Here is a 23,635-nt window from a genome sequence, read left to right on the forward strand (position 1 = left end):
CATATAGATAGATATGAGAAAGAGGCCGTAAATAATAAGCAAAGGTTGCAAGCGGGTGTCTGTCTCCCAAGATGTCCAAATGTAAGACAGGGAACGAGAAGGTTGGAAAAAATCCAGACGGTACAGATCGAATGGCATGGCCCGTGAGGCAGGTTATGATGGAACGCCCTCATACTCCCAGCCCCCAATGACACGCTTTCGACGACGAGAATTCCGACGATTGGTGTTACACTTGACAAATACAGTCAAAGCAAAAATGACACAGATCACAACCCCAGCAACAGCTGCCACGAGCACTGTCTTGCGCTCCAGCTCCTGTGGATTATTGGCATAGGGACAAGTGGCCTGCGCCCCACCAGTGACCCAGCAAGAAGTGATATCAATAGAATTGAAATCCAAAAAGATTTCGTGGAGGACAGGGTCCGAGGACGTCGAGTCCAGAACCGTAGAAGACTCAGAAAGGAGTTGCTTAAAGAGATATGTGTTTTCGAGGCCAGTTCGGGGGACCGCGAGACTGGACCCTGGTGGACAGAAATTTGAGACTTCTGAGTATTCCGCCGTTGCATTGGTTACAGTCCACGAGAACGGAGAATTACCTATTCGGCAGGCACCACGTCGTTCTTCAGTGCAGTTGGTAGCCCGCCAGCGGCCTTCGAGTGACAGATCCATGATTGAACAGCGATCAAATGCAGGCTCGCCATCTGTTCCACCACCGGTACCTGCACCTTGGGGCTCACCGATTGCCCAGGCCCATCCCGATGAGAGTGATACATTTCGGTAATGTTCAATGTTAGTATCGGCACTTTGACCAAAGAAAGTTGTGTTTAGCATTGGAGACATGCCGCAGGCTGTGACCCCAGCGAGATCATCAGCGACAGACTCCATGGTGTTCTTCACAGCTAGTCCATCCGCAACGGGGATTTGACTAATTGCCCAGGACGAGTTTGCCTGGGATACCTCGGTAGCTCCCGGTTCATACAAACAACCCGATGTTACCGTGCCGTTATCGGCAACCGAGATCTTCACACCAGCTGACATGTAATGAGGGGCAAAAATATCATTTTCATCTTGCGACAAGTCATAATTGGCCAGCTGGGAATCTACCGACCCATACTCAACCAAAACACGGTCCGATTTTGCAAGTTGGATGTATTTGGCGGATGGCCATCCGTCGGGAGTGCTCTGTTGACCCGATGCATCGGTGTGGATGGTGTAGTACTCTACGATAGGCATGTAGCTCTCATCAACCTCATACCAAGACTCGTTCAGGTTGCTTCGATCCTTGGCCAGTTGGACTGGGGTATATATGTAATCCCCCAGTTCAGTTGCGAGATATGAGCCAGCTCGCTCCGTATTTGACTTGGGTAAATCATCCCCCACCACTGCAGATGCAGGCTCTGTGGGTGCCGAATCGCTTCTTGCGACATGAAGATTCAGAGTCAACCAAGTTGTGTACGTATCTTCTCTTGATGTCGTGCTCTGAAAATAACCAACCAAGATTTGGGATATTGTATATAGATCAAGTTCATTGGTACATCTGTATGGCCCGATCTCGTAGACCGTGTCGCTTTGCGAATCTGCATATGCCGTTATTGCCGCGTCCGCTGCACCGGTCGTTGTGGTTGTGGCCGTGGAGGTGACCGTCGATGTCGTCGAGGAGCTGCTCACTGTCGAGGTGTAGGCAGAAACTGTAACATCGGCTTTGGTGGGGATGTTGACGGGGCAAAACGTCCATGTCCTGTATTCGACCGACCAATATATGTCAAGTATTAGCCGTCGGTACCCGACCGACAGGAGATTGGATATGCATTTCGCAGCTGCAGTTTTATCGTAAAGACCATCTCCAAAACAAGCAGCGGTTAGTGAGACAGCTGGATTCGTGACGAAATTGATGGGGATTTGGCCGGCGACATCACGTTCACTCTGGATATTGCGTCAGAATTTCCTTCACTTTTGGGGGTCAAATATTAGTGGTAGCGACGAACCAGCAAGACAGCAACCCAGGTGGCATCATTAAGAGTGTCATCGGGACTATATGTGACAGACATGGAGTAGGAAGGCAGAGCATGATTGCCTGGAAGGGAGATCGGAGTTAAGAATTGCGGGCTCACACAGGTCGCATCACGTACTGCAAGGCGGGCGCGTCGATCACCTGAGTCGATCTGGCCACATCAAATGTTCCTTTCTTTCGACTTCTAAGGGACTCCAACCACCACAACTCGTCCTTTCTTCTTCCATTTTTCCCGCTTTTCTTTGTTATAATTTTCTTTGATACCCTATTCAAGTCAAAAAAAAAGAAATCGCCCTAGATTCCACCATGGCCCAACCCGGCCAACCTAGTCCCCAGCAGATGGCGGCCATGCAACAACAGTTCGCCGCCGAAGCCGCCAAACGAGGCATGACACCTGAACAATTTGGACAGAAGCAGCGCGAACAATTGAACGCCGACGCAGCTAAGCTAGGCTTGACACCAGAACAATACGTCGCGCAGTTGCGGATGCGAGCGATGCAGGCGCATCAGAAGCAGATGGAGGCCCAACGACAGGCTCAGGGATCACCACAACAGGGTCAACCAGGACAGCCAGCACAGCCAGCACAACCAGGACAACCAGGTCAACAACAGCAACAAGGACAATCACCGAACCCACAGCAGGGGCTTCCAAAGCAACAGATGCACCAGGTGCCCGTCAACGCCGGCCAGCCCCCAGACCCTAAAGCGCTGGCCGTGGCGAACTTCCTACGCTCGCAAACCCTCAAGCCCCGTACCTGTATTCTCGATGGCCAGCGAAAGGATATGTTCAAGGGTAAGCGATTTATCCCGGCAGATCGGAATCTTTTTTTTTTATTCCATCCCCCGAAACAAAAAGAAGAAAGAAAGAGGAAGAGAAACTGAAAACGATCGGTTGAGGTCAGTTCACTAACTTCCTCCAGTCAAGCGAGCAATTCGAGCAATTGAGTCGCCCGCCTACGCCAAAGCCGCCGCAAAGAAGAACTCCCTCCTCCCGCCCGTGACAGACCGCGCCTCAGCCGAGAATGCCTTCAAGCTCCTCCCACTCTCCTTGCTCGCCCTACGCGTAAGCAAGGTAGACCCGCACGAGGGTCACAACCACGCCAAGCCCAAGAACCGGACAAAGGGCCTGTGGACTGTGAAGATTGAGCAGCATCAAGAGACAGACCCGATGATGCACTACGTCTGGCTCTGGGAAGGACCCCAGTGGAAACAGAAGGCTTTGGCCGCGGCCGTTGTGGCGGGTATCTTTGCTGTTGTACTGTTCCCCCTGTGGCCTATGATGCTGCGCCAGGGTGTTTGGCACCTTAGTGTTGGATGTATGGGTCTTTTGGGACTTTTCTTCGCCATGGCTATCTTCCGGTTGATTCTGTTCTGTGTTACTGTTTTCACGGTTGCGCCTGGATTGTGGTTGTTCCCCAATTTGTTCGAGGATGTTGGATTCTTCGACAGTTTCAAGCCTCTGTGGGGCTGGCAAGAGGTATGTTTTCGCCCTTCTTCTTGACGTTGACCGAAATATTATACTTACATTTTATGCAGAACAAAAAGAAAAAGAGCAAGAAGGTCCAATCGCAAGAATCTGCTGCTCCCAGTAAAGAAGCTCCGTCTGCCACTACTACATCTGTTGAAGCCACATCTACCCCCAGCTCAGCACCCGTCAAGCGGGACCTGACAGCGCGAGTGGAGGAAGTGGAGGAGTAGTTTATTTTCGGTGTCAACACTTTGCGGGTTCTCGATGAAATATATCAGACAAACAAGCAGTTGTTTCCATTCATCTCACCTGCGCTTTTTATTCTAAAGGATGCTCATCCAAGCGTGCGTTTCATCTCATGTATTGATTATCTAAGTCTTTTCCTTTCGCCAAAATGGGACCAGTCAGTTATTCTACGAATTCAAGGTCTGTTCATAGACCCATATATCATGCTAATGGTAGTCAACAATGCTATATATTCAAAGAGCCTAGTAGACTCCAGGCTTTCCTTTCCACAGATTGAATTCGAATGCTCAATGTAAATAAAGAAAGGAGTTTAATCTAAACACACACCCCCACATGACCTACTAATCCTAATCAGGATGTATTGATGCCTGAATTTGCCCGATTCTGCCTTAGGCAGCAGTATTTTCTGACCGCCTCTCACCGCCTTTAAAATCTTTACCGCCTTATTACCACCTTCTAACCACCTTACTACTACCTTCTCACCGCCTTTTACTCCAGGCACCAAAACCTTCTCAAGTCTATTCTCAAGTCTATTCTCAAGTCTATTCTCAAGTCTATTCTCAAGTCTATTCTCAAGCCCATTCTCAAGTCTATTCTCAAGTCTATTCTAGGTCGATAGGTAGGGGGAAACGGCAGCGGTATGGGGGTACGCGGGTGTGGGGCTGACTTAGTAGCTTTTTGGCAGAAAAAAAATAAAATGATGTTTGATTGTGGCCTCAATTCTTTTTTGTAAGCACATATACATTTTCAAACATGTGACTTTTTTTCTGCCAGCCATGCTTCGGCAGAAAAAAAAATATGTCCCGATTAGGCTTAGTGGGTCACATGGGGGTGTGTTAGCATGAGAGGGGGGTGTGTTTAGATTAAACTCCAGAAGAAAATAGATAATCCAAGTCTCAATGGTTGTGATTTATGTAAAAAGGGGGTATAAATAAGACAGAATACAAGAAGTGAAGTAAGTAACAAAAAAGTAGGTCCAGAAGAGAAACGATTAAAATAGACGCCAAGTGGACACACAAAGGCGGATATCGTCATGTTCAATAAAATCAAAATGCAGATGCAGATGCAGATGCAATACATGGACGTAGAAAAGATAGAAATGAAGGGATATGTGTATCTCAAATGCCGCTCTTTTGAAATGGAAAAAAAGAGATGAAGGTAGTGGGGTCGACAGACGTATTTGAAAGTCGAGGGTATATGTGTATGTTTGCGTATGCGTATGCGAATGAATGAGGTAGCGACGGGTTTGACGCAAGGGGTAGTAAGGAGGGTTATTTGCTCGGATTTATGTAGAATAATGATTTCATCAAATCATTCTGGACTGCCGGGCTCTCGAGCCAGTTTGCGCAGTCTGTGCCGGAACACTTGGTGGGAAACCATTTTTCCGTTTATCTAGCAGCTGATCACGTATTTGTTGAGATTGATAAAACCGGTCGACAGGGGGAGTAGTTGACCAAGAAGGCAGCGCCTGCGCAGCAATGGAAGAAGGGATTTTAGGGAGGGGACAGTTGGGTGGAGGTGCAGCAGGAGGACCTAGGGTGAGGCCGGGCATGCTCTTCCGACGGGACATGTTTTGATGATCGGATTGCACGGTCGACACGCGGTTTCGTGGAGTTGGTTCGATTGGAGGTATACTCAGCACATCCGACTCACTGACCATATGGATACCCAGACCAGGTCGACCGACCAAGCTGAGAGGTCGAGATGAAGGGGGACTGGCATCGGAAGAAGCTGTTTGTCGGGCCATGCGGGCGAAAGCATTGCCATTGATGTGATCTGGCGGAGTCTGACGAATAACTCTGGAAAGAGCGTCCTCTGAATTGGATGTGCGCAAGGTACGTCGAGTGCCATCTCGGGACATGTATGCTGGCTCGGAATAGTCTGTATGGCGCGAGCTTGCAACGCTATAAGTTGGGGACTGTGGGGGTGAGGAGACGCTGGAGATACTAAAATCGCCTGTACTCTCACCTCGGTGCAGAACCCCTGCGACAGACACTGGAGGAGAATTGAAACTGCCCTGAGAGATGGAGGTACTACCTTGCCTCGACGCAAACTTCTTGCTGAAGGAAGGCACGCTAAAATTGGGAGCAGGAGGCGAGGCACTTCGAACCAGAGTTTCGGCAATGCTGGATTGACTATAATTGGACTGAGGTGGTTCGGGGTGACTGACCACCGGAATTGGCGTGGCCTTGGGGGACCCATATAGTGATTGCCGTTTCCCTTGGCTGGAGGTTGGTGGGCTGCGGGTGTATAGAGGATCAACCTCGGGCCTCATCAGTTCCTCCAAGACCGCGGCACCAGGACCCATTTGAGGTGACTGGGGCGGTTGCACAGGGGGACTCATCGAGGTATGCGATAAGGGGCCTTCAGATGGATTTCCGTTTGTTGGACCAGTCGACTCCGTTCGACCTGTGGAAGCTGATCCTGCCCTCGAGTTCACCACCGATCGACTGACAGAAACGTATGAACTTCGCCGTGACTGCCAGGTCATGCCACCAACCGAATCCCCGTCGTCATCTTCTTCAGGGGAACGCATGGTCTGCGGTTGCAGGAATAAGCTTGAGATCCGATGGGGATCCTTTTTCACCATTTGACGAACGCTTGACTTGGAGCGAAGTTGGGGAGCCTCCGCATCATCATCTGAGTGCTTTTCCATGGTGAACTTGGGTCCCCCGCGGGACTCAATCTCAGCACGAAGGGCTATCAGCCAGGCAATCATTGAGTCCGGGTTATCAAACACCAAGAGAAAGCTACGCGCCAAACGACGCGCATTGGACCGATGAAAGCCAAAACGTGAGGAGAGTTTCGGCTTCGAGGGCTCTGTATCGGGGATAGAATCGGCATCTGGGTTCTGAGAGACCTGAACAACCCAATGCTTTCCAGGAATCGCGTCACTCGCAAATGCCACCGACTTGGGGCCCAATTGCAGCATCTTTTCAGGCAAGCGATCGTGTTTCCCTTCGCCGGTATATTGGAGAATAAACCCGGCGGTGGCCAGCACATAGATCTTGTTGTTCCACTCAACTTTGTTGATCGTCCCAGACAGCGTCCGCAGATGTTTCCGTTCCTTTTCTTCCTTCTTCTTACTATCTTCTTGCCCCAGTTGGTTCCTAGCATCCTCCGTTGCAGCGTTCTTCCCGGTTGTCGCCTGCAGGCGCAAGATTGAATCTGCCGACATGGCTGGCGCCGATAGAGATTCATGCTTGATGGATTGCGGATAGGCTTGGAATAAGGGTGGTGGCTTCCATCCATATTGCTCTCGCGGGGGCGGATTCGTCTCTGCAGGCCGCGGTCGAGGCGTTTTCAATGTGGTCCGGGCTCGAGGAGTTGTCGGGGAAGTGAGCGTTGTCGGAGTTGAAGCGGTATGGGGGCTCATGAGATCCGGGGATAGCAATGCCTCTGGTTCTGGCACTGGGGGTGGTTGGATTTCCTCGATCTCGGTCAACTTGGTATCTGGGGCCACCGCGGCACGCGACTTGTCGCGACTGAACAAATTGCGCAGGGAAGATTTGGATGATTGACGGCGCACCGGGCTCTGGAGCGGGACCGGCCCCTCCGAGCCATTGGTAGTGGGATATTCGGATGGACGAGGGCGTGATCGTGACTGGGGCTGTTTAGAGGCGGGTGCAACTGGGGCAAAGTTTGTATTTAGCGGCGCGAGTCGATGCCCACGCCGCTCACCAAAGGAGGTAGATGGCGGAGTGGGCTCTTGAGCCATGATTATATTTTCAGACATGGCGACGACCTCCAATTTGATCGTCGTTATACCTCAAGTATTTCATATATCATCTCAGGAAAAGGAGGTCAGGATGAAGAGAGTAAAGATCGACACGGGGTTAGAAAAGAACGTGGACGCATCTGCACGGCCGTTAAGGCCAACGTCATAGGATGGAATTGATATAGGAAATGACCGAGTGGTTGGATTTTTTTTTTTTTCTTTTCGGATTCTCAGATCCAAGATTTTTTTTTTCTCTCTCAGTCTCTCTCTCAAAGTTCCAGGAAGGATTCAGGAGAAAGGAATTGGGGGAAAAAGTGGGGGGGGGGAAAGAAAAGAGGATCCCAAGAAGTGATGCGAGGTGCATGAATTTAAGTCGAACTAAATCCAACTTGGCCCCTTTTTTTTTTCTTTCTTGTTTCTGGGTTTGGAATTTCTCAAGCACTTGAGCACTTGAGTATATAGGGAAATGTTGAAAAGTTACAAGAAATTAGGAGAAATTAGGATTCGAGCTAGGCATCCATAATACAAAGATATCAGATCTATCAACTCCATCTCGCTTACTTAGATATGGAACCACAAATACCTCGAAATCGTGTCGAGTGGAGCTCCCAAAAAACCAAAAACAAAAAAACCGTTTCGCTCCACTCAAGCCTCATTGCAATTTTTAAACTCCGAGGCTTCTTTTTCACTTCTCTGGTCCGCATTTCAGTCCCTGACCAGGCTCAACAGCCCCGATGACTCCAGCTCCAGCATCACAGTGTTGAGCCAAAGCAATGTCCTTGTGGGTGAGGCCGCGCGGGTGATGCGTGGTCCAGTGGACATCGACGGAACCGAACCGCTGGGGCCACATTAGCACATTAGCTTGGAGAAACATGATTTTCTTTGTTCAAGTTTGTTGATCCACCAATGCCTCCTCAAATCTCGATTCCCGCTAAAACTCGAAAAAAAAAGACTTACAATTGTCATAGTGGGATGATGCTTCTTGACCGAGCTCTCGGCCGCAATCATATTGAGAAATGCCTGTCAATGGGGGCCAATAGGTCAATGATCAAATACTCAATTTGAAAAGTCATGTCACAAAAACATTTGAAGTTGATTTTTCTTTTTTTGGTACTCACCACGGCTTTGAAATAGCTCTTAAAGTGGAAGGTCTTGGTAACTCCCATCCCCTCAGAATCCAGTGCCCAGCCTTGTTGCTGGAGTGTGATCGTGTCGGAAGTCAATTGCTGTGGGTCTTCACCCTCCGCAAAGCGCGGTGCAGGAGTGTTGGAAGCCATTCGGAACTGCGAGACCTTGGCAATAGGACGAGATGTGCAGTTTGCAATGGGTCGGTACAAGGGGAATCTCCCAAGACGAAGTGCGGGGAAGCTCATAGTCAGCTTATGCTTCACAACGTTTAGAGTGTTTCCAACGTGGAACAATCCTTGATTTCTTGATTTCTTGATTCTTGAATGATTTTCTCGGTGCTTCCGGGACGCACGGACCATAAACAACAAGCTCTATAGCTTTTCCCCTTGTAAGTTGTGACTCTGCGCAATGTTGCTTCAATTTCTTCATCGCCTAGAGACCCATAGAGCAGCACAACTTTGTCTTACAAAATCAATGGTTCCAGAGCACTCCAGAAGCCTTAAAAAAAAAAAAAAAAAAAAAAAAAAAGGCTGGAATCTAGATCATTCGAGCAAGCCACAAGGTGTACAGACTTTCATCTTAGGTTGACTTCGATTTTAGATACTACATTGCGGAGTGACACTTAACGCGGCACTTGGGCATATCTGAAATGCCAGATTTAATGTTTCAAATGTTTAGCGGGGTCCAGCTTGAGGGCTCGAATCCGGGGGAAAACTGCTCATTACCTGATCCGGTGAAGTCTGGAAGCGATGCTACTCTACCATTGATCCAGATATCGGGGAAACGGGTAGATCAGATCGAATCTCTCAAGTCCCACTTCAAATCTTTGCTAGCACTCTGCATATGTGGTGCACATGTGCTGATTGTAATTTGTCAGGATATACTTGTCTAGTTATTGACGAAAAATAATAAAGTCTGGTTGTAAAATATAATGGGCTAATTCATATGATTCGTAAAAAAAAAAACAAGATATCACTGAGCAAGGACTAGCGTACATTAACACCTAACAGTCCATACATTCCATCGGGGCTTTTGCGAATCGAGTAGACTGGGATCAGCAGATGAAGCAACAAAATTAAGTGAGTACGCCATCTGTTAAGACGAGGGTGTCCTCAAGAGCAACCTTGGTCAAACAGGCGTATGCCCACTGATCATCCTGAATAATAGTTGAAGCAAGTCCACCACGTCCCGCGTATGGAATTTTGCCACGAAAAAAAAGAAACATGAACAAAGAAAGGAATATGGGGGGCAAAAACCGCCTAGATCTCCAACTCAAGTCACTTCCATTGCAAGCCCGTATAACAGACTTTTGCTGGTTGTATAGATTGCCAAAAAAAAGGCTTTTTTTTTGGTATAGAGGTAGAGATTTGAGAGCGACTCTCTGGATCTAGGCATTCACGCTGTTACGGCGAGAGTTTGCGCGTGAGTTGGCCCGGGAATTGATGCGGGAGCCAGGACGGCTGCCGAGGGCCTGGCGCAGGCGGAGATCTTGCTGGGATCGGGCGTACGAGTTGGCGCGCGATGCCATAGGCACCTTGGACGTGCGTCGACCATCACCGTGGATCGCCAAGTCGTGGCGAGCCTCCGAAAGCTGCTGTGCGAATGGAGAACGCTTGCGCAGGGCGGGACCCTTCCAGTAGATGACATAGACGGCGACGACCAACACCAATGAGATGCCGACTGCAAAGAAAAAAGTGATATTAGCGGGAGCTTCAGAGAGATTCATGGATTATACATTGCGGAACTTACACAGAATGGTGCAGGCGTATTCGACATGGTTTGTGCTGCCAATGTTGGTGAAGAAGGGAGTTGCGGGAATAGTCAGAACACCAGCCAGGAAGTCACGCGACCATCCATTACCACCGGTGGCTGAAGCAGAGTAAGGACCATAGGCGCAGATCATGTAGTCGATGGTTGCCATGTAGATGGCATAGTTGGCGATACCAATAATGGCGGCGAAGATCATAGATCCGATCCAGTGGCATTGTGGCAAACTGGTCCAGGCGAAGCCAATCAATCCGATAGGCAAGCAAGGGACGGTGTACAACAACCACCACAGACGAGACTCGTATTGGGCCCGTTCGCTATCGGGGTTGGCGGCGCGCTCGGCCACGTTCCGTTTGATGACCGGGAACCATGAGATCCACGCAATAAGATAGCCTACCAGAATGGGAATGAAAGCCAGGCCTAGTTGCCAGGTATTAAATCCCCACTGACCGTAGACCAATGACAGAGACTGAATGAACATGAAAATCAGGGCATCGCTGAATCCGCTCAACAGGGAGAGAGTCAAGACAATTGGCTCGGTCAAGAACATGCGGAATGGGCGGATCCAGGTGGCCATAAGCTCACGAGGAGGGAATCGTTCACGGAAGGACATTCCCTCAGTGGGGCCATAGATATTGGGGTTCTCGCCACTGTCACGCATCTTCTTCGCAATGCGGTCCATCAGGACGGTCGTTCGGGTCTCGGGAACCAAGAAGAAGTGCATGATCTGGACAAAGCCACCGAAGATGAGCTGGATCCAGATATTCCAGCGCCAGGGCAAGAAGGCCTCCACAAATCCACCAATGACTGGGCCCAGTACCGAACCACCCACCGAGGAGAAAACAACGGCAGCGACAGCATACTGTTGGGTATCAGCTTCCCATAGATCGGCAATCATACCCAGGGTGACGGAACCACCAGCGGATGCCAGACCTCCCAAAGCACGACCAACCATGATGGAAGCAAAGTTCGGGGCCAGTGCGACGGGCAGTTGGAAGATGTTGACGAAGAGTAAAGACATCTGCAAAATTGGCTTCCGACCCAACTCCTCACTCCATGGTGCCCACAACTCACAACCGAAAGCGTACAGAACCAAGAAGATCATGGCACCACATCGAGCCGCTTGCATGGAGACACCAAACTCCTCGGAGATACCGGAGAGACCGTTAGAGTAAAGCGAGGTGTTGAAGTTCATGGAGACCTGGACCAAGAAGATGACGCTAATAATCAACCACTTTCGATTCTCGGAGAAGGAGTATCCCAGTTGATCATAGCACATGTCCTCGGTCAGTTCGATTCGGCCATCGGGAGCATCTTCCAATTGATGATGCTCATCTGACTTTTCATTGATAGGAATCACATCGTGGGTGGTACTAGACGACTCGGATGTCTGAAGGACATCTCGGCCATCGGCCAGCTTGTCTGTCTTGCTTGACATGTTGGAGATTCTTTTCTTTATCCAGTTGTATAATGTTGTAGACAAACAGGGGAAGTGTTTTGAAAGGAAACCTGAATGAATCTAACAAGGGAAAGAAAAAGAAACGGGAAAGAACAAGAGATGTGCAAACAGGAAGGAGCGGGGGGGGGGGAAGAAGGAAGTAATAAATACTTAGTTTTCCTAATGCGACGAGATCAGATGCGGCAAGGACATTCCTTGGATCCATACATTTTACACTGGAGGGCAAGTACAGTACGATAACATAAGAAAATAGACTAAAATGGACTAAAATAGGTAAAGTTCATTCTCCAGGTTTTTTTAATTGATTTTTATTATATTTTATATTTTATATTTTATATTTTATTCTGTTTTAAATTCTTTTTTTTCTTGGAGTCCCTCGCTCTCCAGTTTCCCTACCGAAGTAAGCGGGATGCCGACTTGCCCTGTTCCCCCGTTTCTACGATCCACTTTTCTTTTGGCTATAAAATCCCCTTCGATTTGAGAAAATCTGGGGATTTGGAAAGGACTCAGTGTTCTTTGTAGTTTCTTTGGCTTTGGCTTTGGCTTTGACTTTGTGGTAATGGTATTGGCTTTTTTCCCCCCCCCATCATTTCTTATTTTCTGTATTTCCTCTTTTTTCCTTTTTTTTTTCCTTGTTGGATCTGGGCTTGGGATGACGCCCCTTCCCCCGGGAATAGGTAGCCCCCCATGGGCAAGAAAACCCGCAATTGGATAATCGGCTCCACTTCACCTGGCCAAGAATCCCATGGCCGATGTCCATCACCAGAGTCAGTTTGTTCCGGAAGATTTCCGATCCGTTTTGGGTGTGGGCCATGAGAATGCCGTGAGAATGCTCCCGCATCGGGATCTCGGGAGAAGAGACCTAGACCTTCGACATTCATAGATGCATGCAACATCGACCTTCCCAACAAGAACTTTACGATATCCAAAAAAAAGAGGGGAAAGAAAATACGGGGAAAAGGACATGTGTGATACCCCGGTGTACCCCACGACGCAAGGAGTCGACATTTGGGTCAAACGGTGCCCAAGCCGCATGGTTCTCCATGCGAAAAGAAGTATAGCTACAATTTAAATGTAGGGCGAAAAATTAAAAAAAAAAAATTGAAATAAAGAATATAAAATAAAAAATGACGCAGAGAATCAATCAATCAATGCCCACAATGGGGAAAGCCGGGGCTATTTTGTGTCAGATTTCAGGGATCAAACCATTGTATAGTGACGTCAAGCTGGAGGGCTCAAGTGTGTCACTAATAAGAAAGCGTTGGCCATGGTTCGTTCACAATTAAGTGCCTACGTACATGGGAATTACGGGCGTGGCGTCGGGCTGATCGTCATCTGAGCAGGGGCCCAGAGTCTTGTTTTGACGGGCTGTTATGTACAGAGGAAACATGAAATCCTTGAAGATCGGTTTTTTTTTTTTTTTTTTTTTTTTTATCAAAAAGCAAAGTCAAGATGTATCTCCATCTTTTATTTCCCCCCCCCCTTTTCCCCAAAACAAAGTTTTTGCTGCAGTGACATCCGCATAACCGGAAACAACCAGAACTGCCCTGGTTACATTCCTGTCCGCACATGGGCAACATCGGATCGACGATCCCGAGCCACGCGAGTTGGCGGGCATAAATACCCGATGAATCATCATGAAGCACTAGTAGAATATCTACTATCGCCCATATCAGAACATTTCATGAATTCCAAGAACGCCACTTCCTTTCGGGGACGCCGTTCTGTCCCTTGGTATCTGGCCTTGGCCGAACCCAGGTACCCGACAAACTTGTTGGTACTCTTAGTATATACCCCTGGGATAAACCAGAAGAATTCTTGGATGCAGAAGTCGACGCCAAAAAAGGGATACTCTCCCTTACTTTTTTTTTCTCATGATTTTCCCAGTTGATACTAGATAGTAAAAAAAGTAATAGATGAAAGTAGCAGTGAGTTATTAAGTACAACGCCTATCTCCAGTACTGACTAGGTAATTATCTTGCTAAGAAAGCACTCTTGAGTACTCAGTATACACCCTTTCCAAATACCGAGTATGTAGCATGTACGGTTCAAGGTTAGATACATCCACCTGATCAAGTCGGAGCAAATGACCCCAGCTTCTACAATTTCTCGTTGACGAGAAAACTGGGGGGGGAACACATCCCCCAGACACCTCAGGCATGGCTGTTTGCATTGCATCATGTGATGATCACCTCTCACGAAGCTGACTCAGCCCCTCGTCATGCTCTTGAGCAACTGGAGCTTCCCATCCTTAGTAGATTCTATTGACGTTGACACTCTACTTATCTTTGAAGTCCTGGTCCCTCTCACTATGTGCCCTGATATCAACTCTCTTCCACAATCCCGTTCACCTTCCACCTCTTCATCCCTCCCCCATCGTAGCCCAACTGCCTCTTCAGGCACGGCCCCCGCTCCAATGAACCCCAACACCACTTCCCCTCGTCCCTCCCGCGGATCCAGTGCGGGCCGACTATCGGTTTCTGAAAGACGCCGGTCCGCCGCCGGCATGAATCTAAACCAGAATGAGTCGCCTAGCGCCTCGGGAAATCACGGCGAAGGCCCCTGGCCCGACCATCGCTCCTCCATCGGCCATGCATTTCGAACCGCCAGCCCCACCAGTCACGGCAGCCCGGTCTTTGCGACAGCGGACCCGCACCACCAGCGAGCACCTTCCCTGGGCGAGCTGCACCAGGAATTAGAGCAAGAGCAAGAAGCGCAAGTGGTGGGTCTTGCTCCTTACTGGAATTAATTTGCAAATAGCTAATCAATCAACTTATATGTAGAATCGTTTGCTGCAGATGATCCGCAGCCAACAGGCCCAACTACAGCAACTCCAGCAACATCAGCCGGGTGCTAGCACAGCAGTTGTCGATGAACTGACTCCATCCGAACGATCGCCCTCATTTTCCCTTCCTATGCCCCCACCGGTGCAGCCATCCAGCAGTCGCCTGTCAATCTCCTCGGTCTCCAATCGCCGATCTTCACGGCCGCCTAGCCAAGCAACATCCCCCAGTTTGCAACCGTTAGATTCTTCGCGAGGACTCGAAAGCACGGAGACATTCCCACCACTACAGAGCTCATCGCGCCGTGGAAGCCGAGATGAAAACGCCTACTACCAGGCCGAGACTGCCATGTTGAGCCGAGAAAACCAAATGCTACGACAAAGGATTCGCGAACTAGGTAAGCACCAGTGTCATCGCTTCCCCTCAATCACCCCAGTTGTCCGATTATCTCCATGTGGAGAGAAATTAATTCATTACGGACGGCTGGGCAAAAAGGAGGGGATCTCATCACACGGCTCGGGGTAGACATCGTTGCTAACTCTTCCATAGAACGACAGATAGGAGATCTCACTCTCTCTTCGAGACCATCGCCTTCCCCAGCTCTCGGATCGGGCGAAACATCGGGGCAAGAGGGGGCCGAAACGGCGGACCCACCTATTGTGGGATCGACAGAGGGAAAAGATTGAGAGTGACTCGCCAGTGAGAAAACTTCATCTCACCTAAAAGGTCAGCGGTCATTGTGGGCCAATATTAGTCATGGCTCGCATTGCACTTTCCGTCCTCGATTTTGGGTGGGGCCATTTTCATGCCAACATGGTATGAAAGTTCTTCAGATCGCCTCGAGATGGTCATGAGCGATTTTGCTTTCCGTCCTTGGCACGGATGAGAATATTTTTTAACCCAGTGGCTACCAAATCAAACTCGGTCCCCTATGTACATTACAATTGGAGTGCTATGGACTCCTCCCATCAATATTGTTCTTGAAGGCATACATACAGAACGCAGCGACGATATGAAACGAGGTTGCAATTGATGAAAATGCATCTGATATGAGCGAGGCGATGGATCTGCCATATGCACCAGTCTTGATGGTTCAGAATAATACTACCTTCATAGATACGAATTTTATCAATACGGCCAAGCCCGCAATGTTTACAAGCAAGCATTGCATGCCACAACATTGACGATACAATTGTATCACAATCTAATGTTCAAATGTTAGTACTACATATAGCATACCCAGGCTTTCGATCATGGAGAGTGTAGTATGTAGGTAACATAAGCAGTACTTTGGTAGAGTATATAGTAAAAAAGAGTCAATATTCATTGTGTATACAGTTAAATACCGCAGAAGATATATTCATCTATCAAACCTTGAAGGACGCTGAAACCAAAGCCGAAATCTCACACCAGATATGAATAAAAGGAAACCGATATGTAGCGAGACTAGAGCTTAGCCTTCTCAGACTGGGCAGCCAAGTCAGGCATAAGCACATCACGAAGCTCAGTAGCAGCCTCGTTCAAGAAGTAGCTCATACGGTGCGCGCCGAGGCGTTTGCAGACGATGTTGAAGTTGAGACTAGATGGTGTTAGTGGACGACTGTTATGACAAAATGAAACCCCCCGTGAGATAGAGGGTGGGCATGGGGTGTATACCTGTTCTCGTTGATCATGTATGCGATACCGAATCCATCATCGATAACCTGGCTCCATCCGTATCCGTTGAAGTATTCCGAGCTCAGCTGGGAAGAAGAAATATACCAGGAGCCGGAGTAAGAGTAGGCGGGATCCTCGTAGAGGGCGGGAAGCTTCTCACCGGGCTGAAGGAGCTTCTTCAGACCGAAGAGGTGACGGTCGACACCGCGGCCATCGCTAGCGTCGAGAGTGTACTTGGTGTGCTGGGACAAAGCAGCGCGGAAGAGCTTAACAACTTCCTCGCGGGCTACGGTGTGGTCGTGGAAGGCCTTGCAGAAGGCAACGCTCTCATCAGAGACGGTACGGGTTGTCTCGGTGCGACCCTCCTGGAACTTGCGGGTAGTGGCAGACTCGTAGGTAGGGCGGTTCTTGCCGTACATCTTAAAGTAGGCGAGTTGGATGACCATTTGGACGTAGGCATCGGGACTGCACTTGAACTTCTTGATGAGACCCTTACCATAGCCTTGGAAGGCCTGGACGACCAGCTCGTGGGAGGCGATCTGTTTGCGATGGTATTGAGCAGCAATGTCGATTGCCTCGTTGGCCTCCTCATTCAGGTTGAAGGTGATGGGCTTGGGGTCAGCGAGCTGGGAGCGCACGGACTTTGCGGACAAATCGATGCGCTTGTTAAAGATAAGGTTGTTGACGTGGTCGTTCAGGCGGTGGGTTGGGGTGCCGTCCATCATGCTGTGCTCGCCCATGAAGCCGGCGGTACCGTTGTCGTTGATGATGAACTGCAGGGGCTTGTCAAACCAGCGGTTGGAGCCATCACCGTGCCAGTACTGGTGTGAACGCTCCTCAAGAGTAACGGGCTTCGCATCATCCAAGCAGACTACGAACCCGGCAGACTCGATAGTCTGTAGGGCTTGCTCGTTGGCCGGGTCGGCCGCGATGAGCTTCTTGCGTGCTGCGGTCCAGTGATCACGATCAGCCACAGTCAGCACACCGACCGGTGGGGCAGGCTGGGCAGTGTTGATGATGTGCTGGAACTGCTGCTCGAGCTCAGACACGTTCAGGGTCTGTCCGTCAACAACCAGCGGCACCTTGAAGAATTGGTTCTTGCGGACCACGACGATGTGCTGATTCTCAGCAGCCGAGAACTTTTGGGGGAAGTCCTCGGGATGAGCGGGGATACGGCAGCAGTTGAACATGTACTCATAAGAGCTCATAGCCATAGGCTGACCGCGCATATACTCGGGCTCGAGCGAGCCCGCATCGACCTCCTTCTTGAATTCCAATGCCGCGGAAGTGATGGCCGCCGCACGCTTGGCCGGGTCACGACGCTCACGATCATCCCGGTAGGAGTAGAAGTAGGAGACATAAGGAATGACGGGGTCCCGGTAGCCGAGGTAGGCGGCCTGATTCCACCATTCGGCGATCCAGTTGTTAATCTTGGGGTTAGCGGCGCGTTCTAGCAACCGCTTCTGGAGAGGCTCACCCTCGCCACCAGGGCGGATGAAAGCCTCCACGGCGCTCTTGGTGCGCTGGTACTCCGCCTCGGAGACTAGAGGGTGGACGGACTTCAGGTAGCGGCGGCCGGTTTCCTCCAGGGATGGCACGGGGAGGCGGGGCAAGGAGTCCTCAAAGCGGAGCATCTTGCCTTTAGAAAGATTCTCCTTGTATCCTGCAACGAAAATTCCATCTGATTAGCTGTGTCCATCCACTGGTCGCGTTCGTAGAGAATATCGGGGGAGTGTTGGTTAGGCAAGGTGATGATATGACGGCATTGTCCACAACTTCAAGCAAACATGTGAATAACTCACCCTCAGGGATTGAAGATGCCTTTCGTCGGGGAGCCATAGCGGGTGTCTGGCGTAATAGTCAATGTCAATTGATCCCTACTACGGTAGAAATTTCTGAACAGTCTTCCAACAGGAAGACGGAGGTGGCCGACTTACCGAGCGGGCGAGCAGTTGTGTCGGAGGGAGCCGGGGCCTTGACAAGGTGGACGAGAGACGGCTTCGAGCAGAAGCAGCAAACATGCCTCTCGTTTGTGTAAGGAGGGGATTTGAAGAGAAGAGGGTATCTAGGGAAAGGATATGAAGGCAAAGTTCCCAGGAGTAGTCGGAGAACAAATACTTAGAGTGAAAGAGCCTCGGCTGGGAAGGAGACCGAAGTGAGGTTGCCCGCGGATAGGTGTGACGTTGACAATACCGTCATGTGGGACTCACACACCAATAGAAAGCAACCGTGACCGATAAATACCAGACACCCCGGTAATTTATGTAATGTCCTGGGCCTCGGTTGTTTCGACTTCTGGGGTCAATGTGGGAACTAAGCAGTCACAAGGAGAGGGATCGGCTGACTCGGGATTCGGGATACCGATTAAAACAATCACGAGTGGAAGAAGTTGAATTTTTCATCTTTCAATATTTATAATTTGAAGTATCAAATCAAACGTTGTGGATAATCTCTCCGCTCAAGTGCTACGAATGGGAGCACAATGCGGGGAGAGCTTGATCTTAGCGCCGGGAAATCATCTACGCTGGAAACTCGGGGAACACAGATATTTGGTTACGGAGTAGAAATGTTGGGAAGTAAAATGGCACTAGTAAGACCGGAGAAGCTCCCCACGGAGACGTGAAATTATGTATACTATGTCAACAAGAATGGCAAAGAGGAATCGAACTAGTTATGCTGTTCCCATAACATCCCTTTATCCGTTCCCGTTGATCCGGATAACCTAAATATCAAAGAAAAATAACAAAAAATCCCAACCAACGCTATTCGCAGGTATCAATAGTCCCAAAGATCAAAATAAAATAAAACATCAAGATAGTATGACTCCCAGAATCCAAAAATTTAACTTGAAAAAAGAAATAAAAATCATAGACCCGCACAAGGTCCTGATGGAAGATAAACCGGGGCCCAGGACTCCACGAGAATTCGTACAGTTCCTAGCGTACACCCAAAAACGAAAGCAGGCGGGAAGAGACAAAATTTCCCTAGGAGACTGGTTGAACGGGAGTACGATGCCCCTGACCGTCAATGGTCCGGGGAACCTGCACTCCACTTTGCCGGAGCTCCTTCGTCCTGGCTACGCTGTTCGCCGTGCAAATTTTTCCCGCTTGGAAGAGATACTCCATCCGCTTTCGTTTGGCTTGGCCGGTTCGCTGCTCGCCGCGTGCAACCCCTCCATCCACCCAATCCACGCGATGCACCTTGAAACTCATACCGTCATGCCGCCCATCCCACTTTCGGGATTTGACTCCAAACATGACTGTCGTATCATACCGCTCCAAGCGGGGAAGGATCAAGAGTGTGATTTGAAGATCCTGGTTGGGGGGAGGGATAGGCGGTAGGCGAGGCCCCTCGGTGGTTTCAGTGGCCGGGGGCGCATGCTCGTAGGTTTCCTTGATTTCTAGATCAAGCATGGACTCGTCCACATCATCACCCCAAGCACCTCGGATGAAGCCTGAGTGGATGGCAGCGGCGACAGGATCAGAGTCATCTGTGTATACACCGGTACCCCACAGGGCTCGCCGTGCGCAGATCTCTTCACGGCGACTTCGATCAACTAGGAAACGAGGTACACGGACAGTGAAAGTGCAGTTTTCATGATTTTCAAATCGTGGAAGAGGTTGCGGAGTTGTGCTGTAACCAAATTTGGAACTTTCCGAAGAAGACTTGGACGAAGGGGTCCCGATAAGAGGGGTATAAAGTGTTGACCCTAGATGTCGACGAGGAAGATGGGCGATGCTGGAGAGGAGTGGTGCCAGAGTGACGGTGGTGCGGGGCTCTCGAATAGGAGACGCGGCGGCAGTGGGAGGCTGGGGGACACGGCGGTGATCGTAAGGATTCCCCGCCAGGGGGTCCACAGGAGTAGATGATAGACCAAAAAAGCCAGTAGAGAGTGGCTGATGTAGTCTAGCCAATGCGGCAGCTTCCTCTTCTGCCTTGTGATGGTGACTAAGAGACGTGGTCAGTACGCACGAGCCAGAGCCAGAGCCAGAGCTGTAAGGACTTCCGGATACATACTGGTGATGATGGGGATTATGTTGGAGACCATGATAGGAACCTTTTTGACGAGCTCGACGAGATGGTCGTTTATAAAGTCCACCTGATTCAAGCTCCATCTGATCTTCATCATTCGAATTCCTTGATCGCCTGTTACCAGAGGCAGACAGCGGACGAGGATTTCTGCTATTGTCGTGTCCATCTCCATTCACAGAGCGACCAGTAGCACCGTCGCGCTTGAATGGGCTTGCAGTCAACGGGGTCGATGGTCCACTGCCAGATGCACCAGCGGTCACACCACCGACGCCACTGCCAATACCGGAAAATACCCTTCCCAGCTCATTCTTGATGCTGGGTTCCCCAGAGGGATTGATAAATGGGGCCTGTGCACCCTGTACAGCTTGAGGCAAAGGAGATGCGCGTCCGCCTCGTTTTCCATCTACACCCACTGCAAGCAAATTGCGGTGCTGTAGGAGTTCATCGCTCCCCTTGCGTCGTCCCTCTTCCCCGGCAGCAGCTAATCCAAGAAGTCCGGCACCCGCCGCCACTGTATTTGGGGTAGACCCTAGGCGTGGAGGTGGTTGTGGCTGCTGTATATTTAAATAGGGCGAGTCGCCGGGAGAAGGGCCGTGTCCAGAGTGCAGCGACGATGGCTGGCGACTGCCACCAGGATGAGACCCCAAAGATTTGGTGTAACTTTGAATCGCACCAAACCCAAAGCCCGGTGAAGCCAATTCAGATGTTTGGAAGCGCTTGCTCTCCGGGGAAGATGGGTGACGATCCACACTGGCAGGTCCTAGGTCCCCATAGACCGAGCTGAAACGTGACGGCCCCGTAAGTTGTCCCTTTGGCTCCATACCATTAGATGCACGATCCCGGTCACGATCTCTGTACGCGTTATCTTCGGAGCGGCGATCTCCAAAGAAGGCTCCAAAGGGTGAATGGGGGTCACCGGCCGCGTAGGATGCAGATGCTTTCTGGCCAGGGTTAAATCGGTCGGATAGGGCGCTCGATTGGCGAGAAAGTGGGCTATAGCCCGGCTGACGCGCGGATGGTTCCGCATTAGGTGGCTGGCTGCTCGGTCGAGGGGTTGGACCACTGATACTCATGCGACGGGGCTCGTAGGGTGAATCGGTCGGTGAAATATGAGGGGAAGGTTGCGTTGAGTGGGCCTTCTCGGGGTATTGTGAGGATGACACGCGAGGCAAGCTACTGAATCTTGATGGATCATTACTCAGAAGACTAGATGCGCCGCCAGAGCCAGATCGGTAAAGTCGACGAGACTGCTCGGGGGTTTCGGATCGACGGAGATCTACCGGAGATGGTCGAGCCGGAATAGTAGGTGGTGACATGCCTGCTGTAACGGATGTTGGTGCTACGCCGAAAAGTGACGAGGCGGAGGGTCGTGCAGACGACGCCGAGTCTCGCGCCGGGCGTTCTGCATCAGATCCCAGCATGGCAGAGATTGACATGCTACTGCCTGGTCCCCCTGGTCCCCCTAGTCGCTGAGGCTGGTGGTTTTTCATATTGCGTGAAAGTAGTAGGGATGAGGCGGGCGGGTTTGCAGATTGTAAATAAGAGTGAGGTGAGGACGGAGGAGGCATTTGTCGATTATCGAAGCCGGGGGGAGCAGAGGATTCTTGTTGTCCTATACCATGTCAAGTTAGCCATCGGAGGACATCCTTTTAACGTTGACTACACAACTCGCGATATACAAAGCAAAAGGGGGAAAAAAACAAGAGAGAGAAGAAAGGTCCAAGAATGGGAAGGGCGCTTAGATCCTGGGTCGCGACACCGGTTCTGTGGGTTGGCGCAAAAACCTCTACTCACCCGACTGGACGGGACTGCCACTGCTACCCTGGGAATCACGGCGCGCAGACTGTGAAGCCATGTGGTTCATCGCGCGTTGTAAATGCCCAAGAGGAAGGAAGATTGGCGATGATTCCCAGGACCCAGAACGCCAGAACCCGTGACTCCGGAAGCTCGACCGCTAGTCCCAGATAGGGATAGCGCATATATCCCTGATCCGGACTAGCGTTCCCGAGCGGCGGATCAGCGCCACTGGGGAAAATAGAAGCATTAGGGGGAGGCAACGTGAGGTGAAAGAGGCTGGGAACAGGGGAATACACTGTAGGACAGAGCTATTGGAGATAGTGAATGCCCAATAGTGTGGTTCCCTTTATTGTTGTTCAATCTCCAGAGCTCAGTCCTCTCCCTCTTGTATAGATCCAGTATGTGCTGGGAAAGTGGAGAGAGATCAAGCAGGAACCACGGGACAAGTCCGAACCCAATGTTCCTGAATCCATGAATCCGGGGCATAGCAAACCACGCAAGGGAAATGCAGCGACGGGGAAATTTTGAGAGACGAGAATGAAAAGAGAGAAAAAATAACGACGAATAAAAAAGAAGTTTCATGCCTACCTTCTTGAGAGCGGCCAGCTTGTGGCTGGGAGTTATTTCTGCGGTGCGCTTGTGGATTGTAATATTTCACCTCTCCACTTGCATGACCACTGGCACTGCGACGATGAGGTTGTACCTGGTAATTCCTGTCCGGAGAAGCCTGTGCGCTGGTGTTTTCTGGACGCGGGTGTGACACACGCGATGCGCCCGGAGAATAGACTGGAGCGGGGGTATGAGAGGCATAATTGCAATGGTTGGAAGGTCGAGCCTTTTCATCTGCTCGACGAGGATCATTGGAGGCCGGCGAGGTATGGTTGCGAGATGATTCGTGTCCGTCGCGTGCTTCTTGTGAGGTCCCCAAAGGCGACGGACGGGGTGGATAGGAGGCCTGGTTGAATCGTCGGTAAAAATCCATGCCTATGTGAAGGAATGACGCGACGAGAGAATACGGTCGGGTATAGGGTAGTCGGATGAGATCACTAGGATAGAATGACGGTGGAAAGGTTGCCGAAGAGGAAAAAACAGTAACGATGAAGGATCAGCGGTTGATCCCGCGAGCCATGACCTCTTCGGAAATAGTGCGCGCGACCGTGAGGGGTTCCGAGGTGAGAGGAGTTGGGGAAAGAGAGCCGATGGGGGTGAGGACTTCTTCCAAGGAAAATAATTCAGAATTGGAAGAGAAGAGAAAGATGGAAAGAGGGAAAACAGTAGAGGTCCAGGCCAGTTAAGAGTTCTGGGGCGTACGGAGAAAAAAAAACGGTGAGTGATGCGGCTTTAGCGTGATGGGGCCAAGGCCCAAGACTGTATCTTGCATTTGTGGAGATCGGGATCACAATAATTACAAGTCAAACAAAAAGCCTTTAATCTTTTTTTTTTTTTGACTAGATATTCTCGTTTGTTAGGATTAAAAGGCCTCAAAATCAAAGTCCTTCGTTTAAGAAAAATCCTCAAAAATACTGACCCAACAAAGCCCGAAACCCTTCAAAAGCTTGTATGGGATATT

General features: G+C 50.2%; 8 protein-coding genes across 8 annotated transcripts; 2 read left to right on the plus strand and 6 right to left on the minus strand.

Annotated features, from left to right (window-relative positions):
* Nucleotides 1–153: 153 nt before the first annotated feature.
* N7466_008051 (Lectin C-type domain protein) lies at nucleotides 154–2,048 on the minus strand (the record flags this gene model as incomplete). Its single annotated transcript, XM_057167440.1, has 2 exons — nucleotides 154–1,923; nucleotides 1,986–2,048. 2 exons carry the CDS (start codon nucleotides 2,046–2,048, stop codon nucleotides 154–156), a joined length of 1,833 nt encoding a protein of 610 aa, XP_057018071.1.
* Nucleotides 2,049–2,317: 269 nt separating this feature from the next.
* On the plus strand, nucleotides 2,318–3,709 carry N7466_008052 (Sec62 family protein translocation protein; the record flags this gene model as incomplete). Its single annotated transcript, XM_057167441.1, has 3 exons — nucleotides 2,318–2,804; nucleotides 2,932–3,488; nucleotides 3,548–3,709. 3 exons carry the CDS (start codon nucleotides 2,318–2,320, stop codon nucleotides 3,707–3,709), a joined length of 1,206 nt encoding a protein of 401 aa, XP_057018072.1.
* Nucleotides 3,710–5,031: 1,322 nt separating this feature from the next.
* Nucleotides 5,032–7,461, minus strand: N7466_008053 (peptidase family M20/M25/M40 protein; the record flags this gene model as incomplete). The annotated part of the gene is made up of 1 exon (XM_057167442.1): nucleotides 5,032–7,461. One exon carries the CDS (start codon nucleotides 7,459–7,461, stop codon nucleotides 5,032–5,034), a length of 2,430 nt encoding a protein of 809 aa, XP_057018073.1.
* A 667-nt stretch (nucleotides 7,462–8,128) lies between these two features.
* N7466_008054 (4a-hydroxytetrahydrobiopterin dehydratase) lies at nucleotides 8,129–8,720 on the minus strand (the record flags this gene model as incomplete). Its single annotated transcript, XM_057167443.1, has 3 exons — nucleotides 8,129–8,281; nucleotides 8,401–8,463; nucleotides 8,562–8,720. 3 exons carry the CDS (start codon nucleotides 8,718–8,720, stop codon nucleotides 8,129–8,131), a joined length of 375 nt encoding a protein of 124 aa, XP_057018074.1.
* Nucleotides 8,721–9,958: 1,238 nt separating this feature from the next.
* Nucleotides 9,959–11,776, minus strand: N7466_008055 (uncharacterized protein; the record flags this gene model as incomplete). Its single annotated transcript, XM_057167444.1, has 2 exons — nucleotides 9,959–10,251; nucleotides 10,321–11,776. 2 exons carry the CDS (start codon nucleotides 11,774–11,776, stop codon nucleotides 9,959–9,961), a joined length of 1,749 nt encoding a protein of 582 aa, XP_057018075.1.
* Nucleotides 11,777–14,108: 2,332 nt separating this feature from the next.
* N7466_008056 (uncharacterized protein) lies at nucleotides 14,109–15,266 on the plus strand (the record flags this gene model as incomplete). Its single annotated transcript, XM_057167445.1, has 3 exons — nucleotides 14,109–14,519; nucleotides 14,581–14,977; nucleotides 15,130–15,266. 3 exons carry the CDS (start codon nucleotides 14,109–14,111, stop codon nucleotides 15,264–15,266), a joined length of 945 nt encoding a protein of 314 aa, XP_057018076.1.
* Nucleotides 15,267–16,026: 760 nt separating this feature from the next.
* Nucleotides 16,027–18,257, minus strand: N7466_008057 (carnitine O-acetyltransferase CAT2; the record flags this gene model as incomplete). The annotated part of the gene is made up of 4 exons (XM_057167446.1): nucleotides 16,027–16,159; nucleotides 16,237–17,899; nucleotides 18,039–18,084; nucleotides 18,174–18,257. The coding sequence occupies 4 exons, from the start codon at nucleotides 18,255–18,257 to the stop codon at nucleotides 16,027–16,029; spliced, it is 1,926 nt and encodes a 641-aa protein (XP_057018077.1).
* A 963-nt stretch (nucleotides 18,258–19,220) lies between these two features.
* On the minus strand, nucleotides 19,221–23,047 carry N7466_008058 (uncharacterized protein; the record flags this gene model as incomplete). Its single annotated transcript, XM_057167447.1, has 2 exons — nucleotides 19,221–21,880; nucleotides 22,654–23,047. 2 exons carry the CDS (start codon nucleotides 23,045–23,047, stop codon nucleotides 19,221–19,223), a joined length of 3,054 nt encoding a protein of 1,017 aa, XP_057018078.1.
* Between the last annotated feature and the right edge of the window lie 588 nt (nucleotides 23,048–23,635).

The sequence above is a fragment of the Penicillium verhagenii genome (genome assembly GCF_028828195.1).
Source record: "Penicillium verhagenii strain IBT 33310 chromosome Unknown utg000008l_segment0_segment0, whole genome shotgun sequence".
NCBI lineage: Eukaryota > Fungi > Ascomycota > Eurotiomycetes > Eurotiales > Aspergillaceae > Penicillium > Penicillium verhagenii.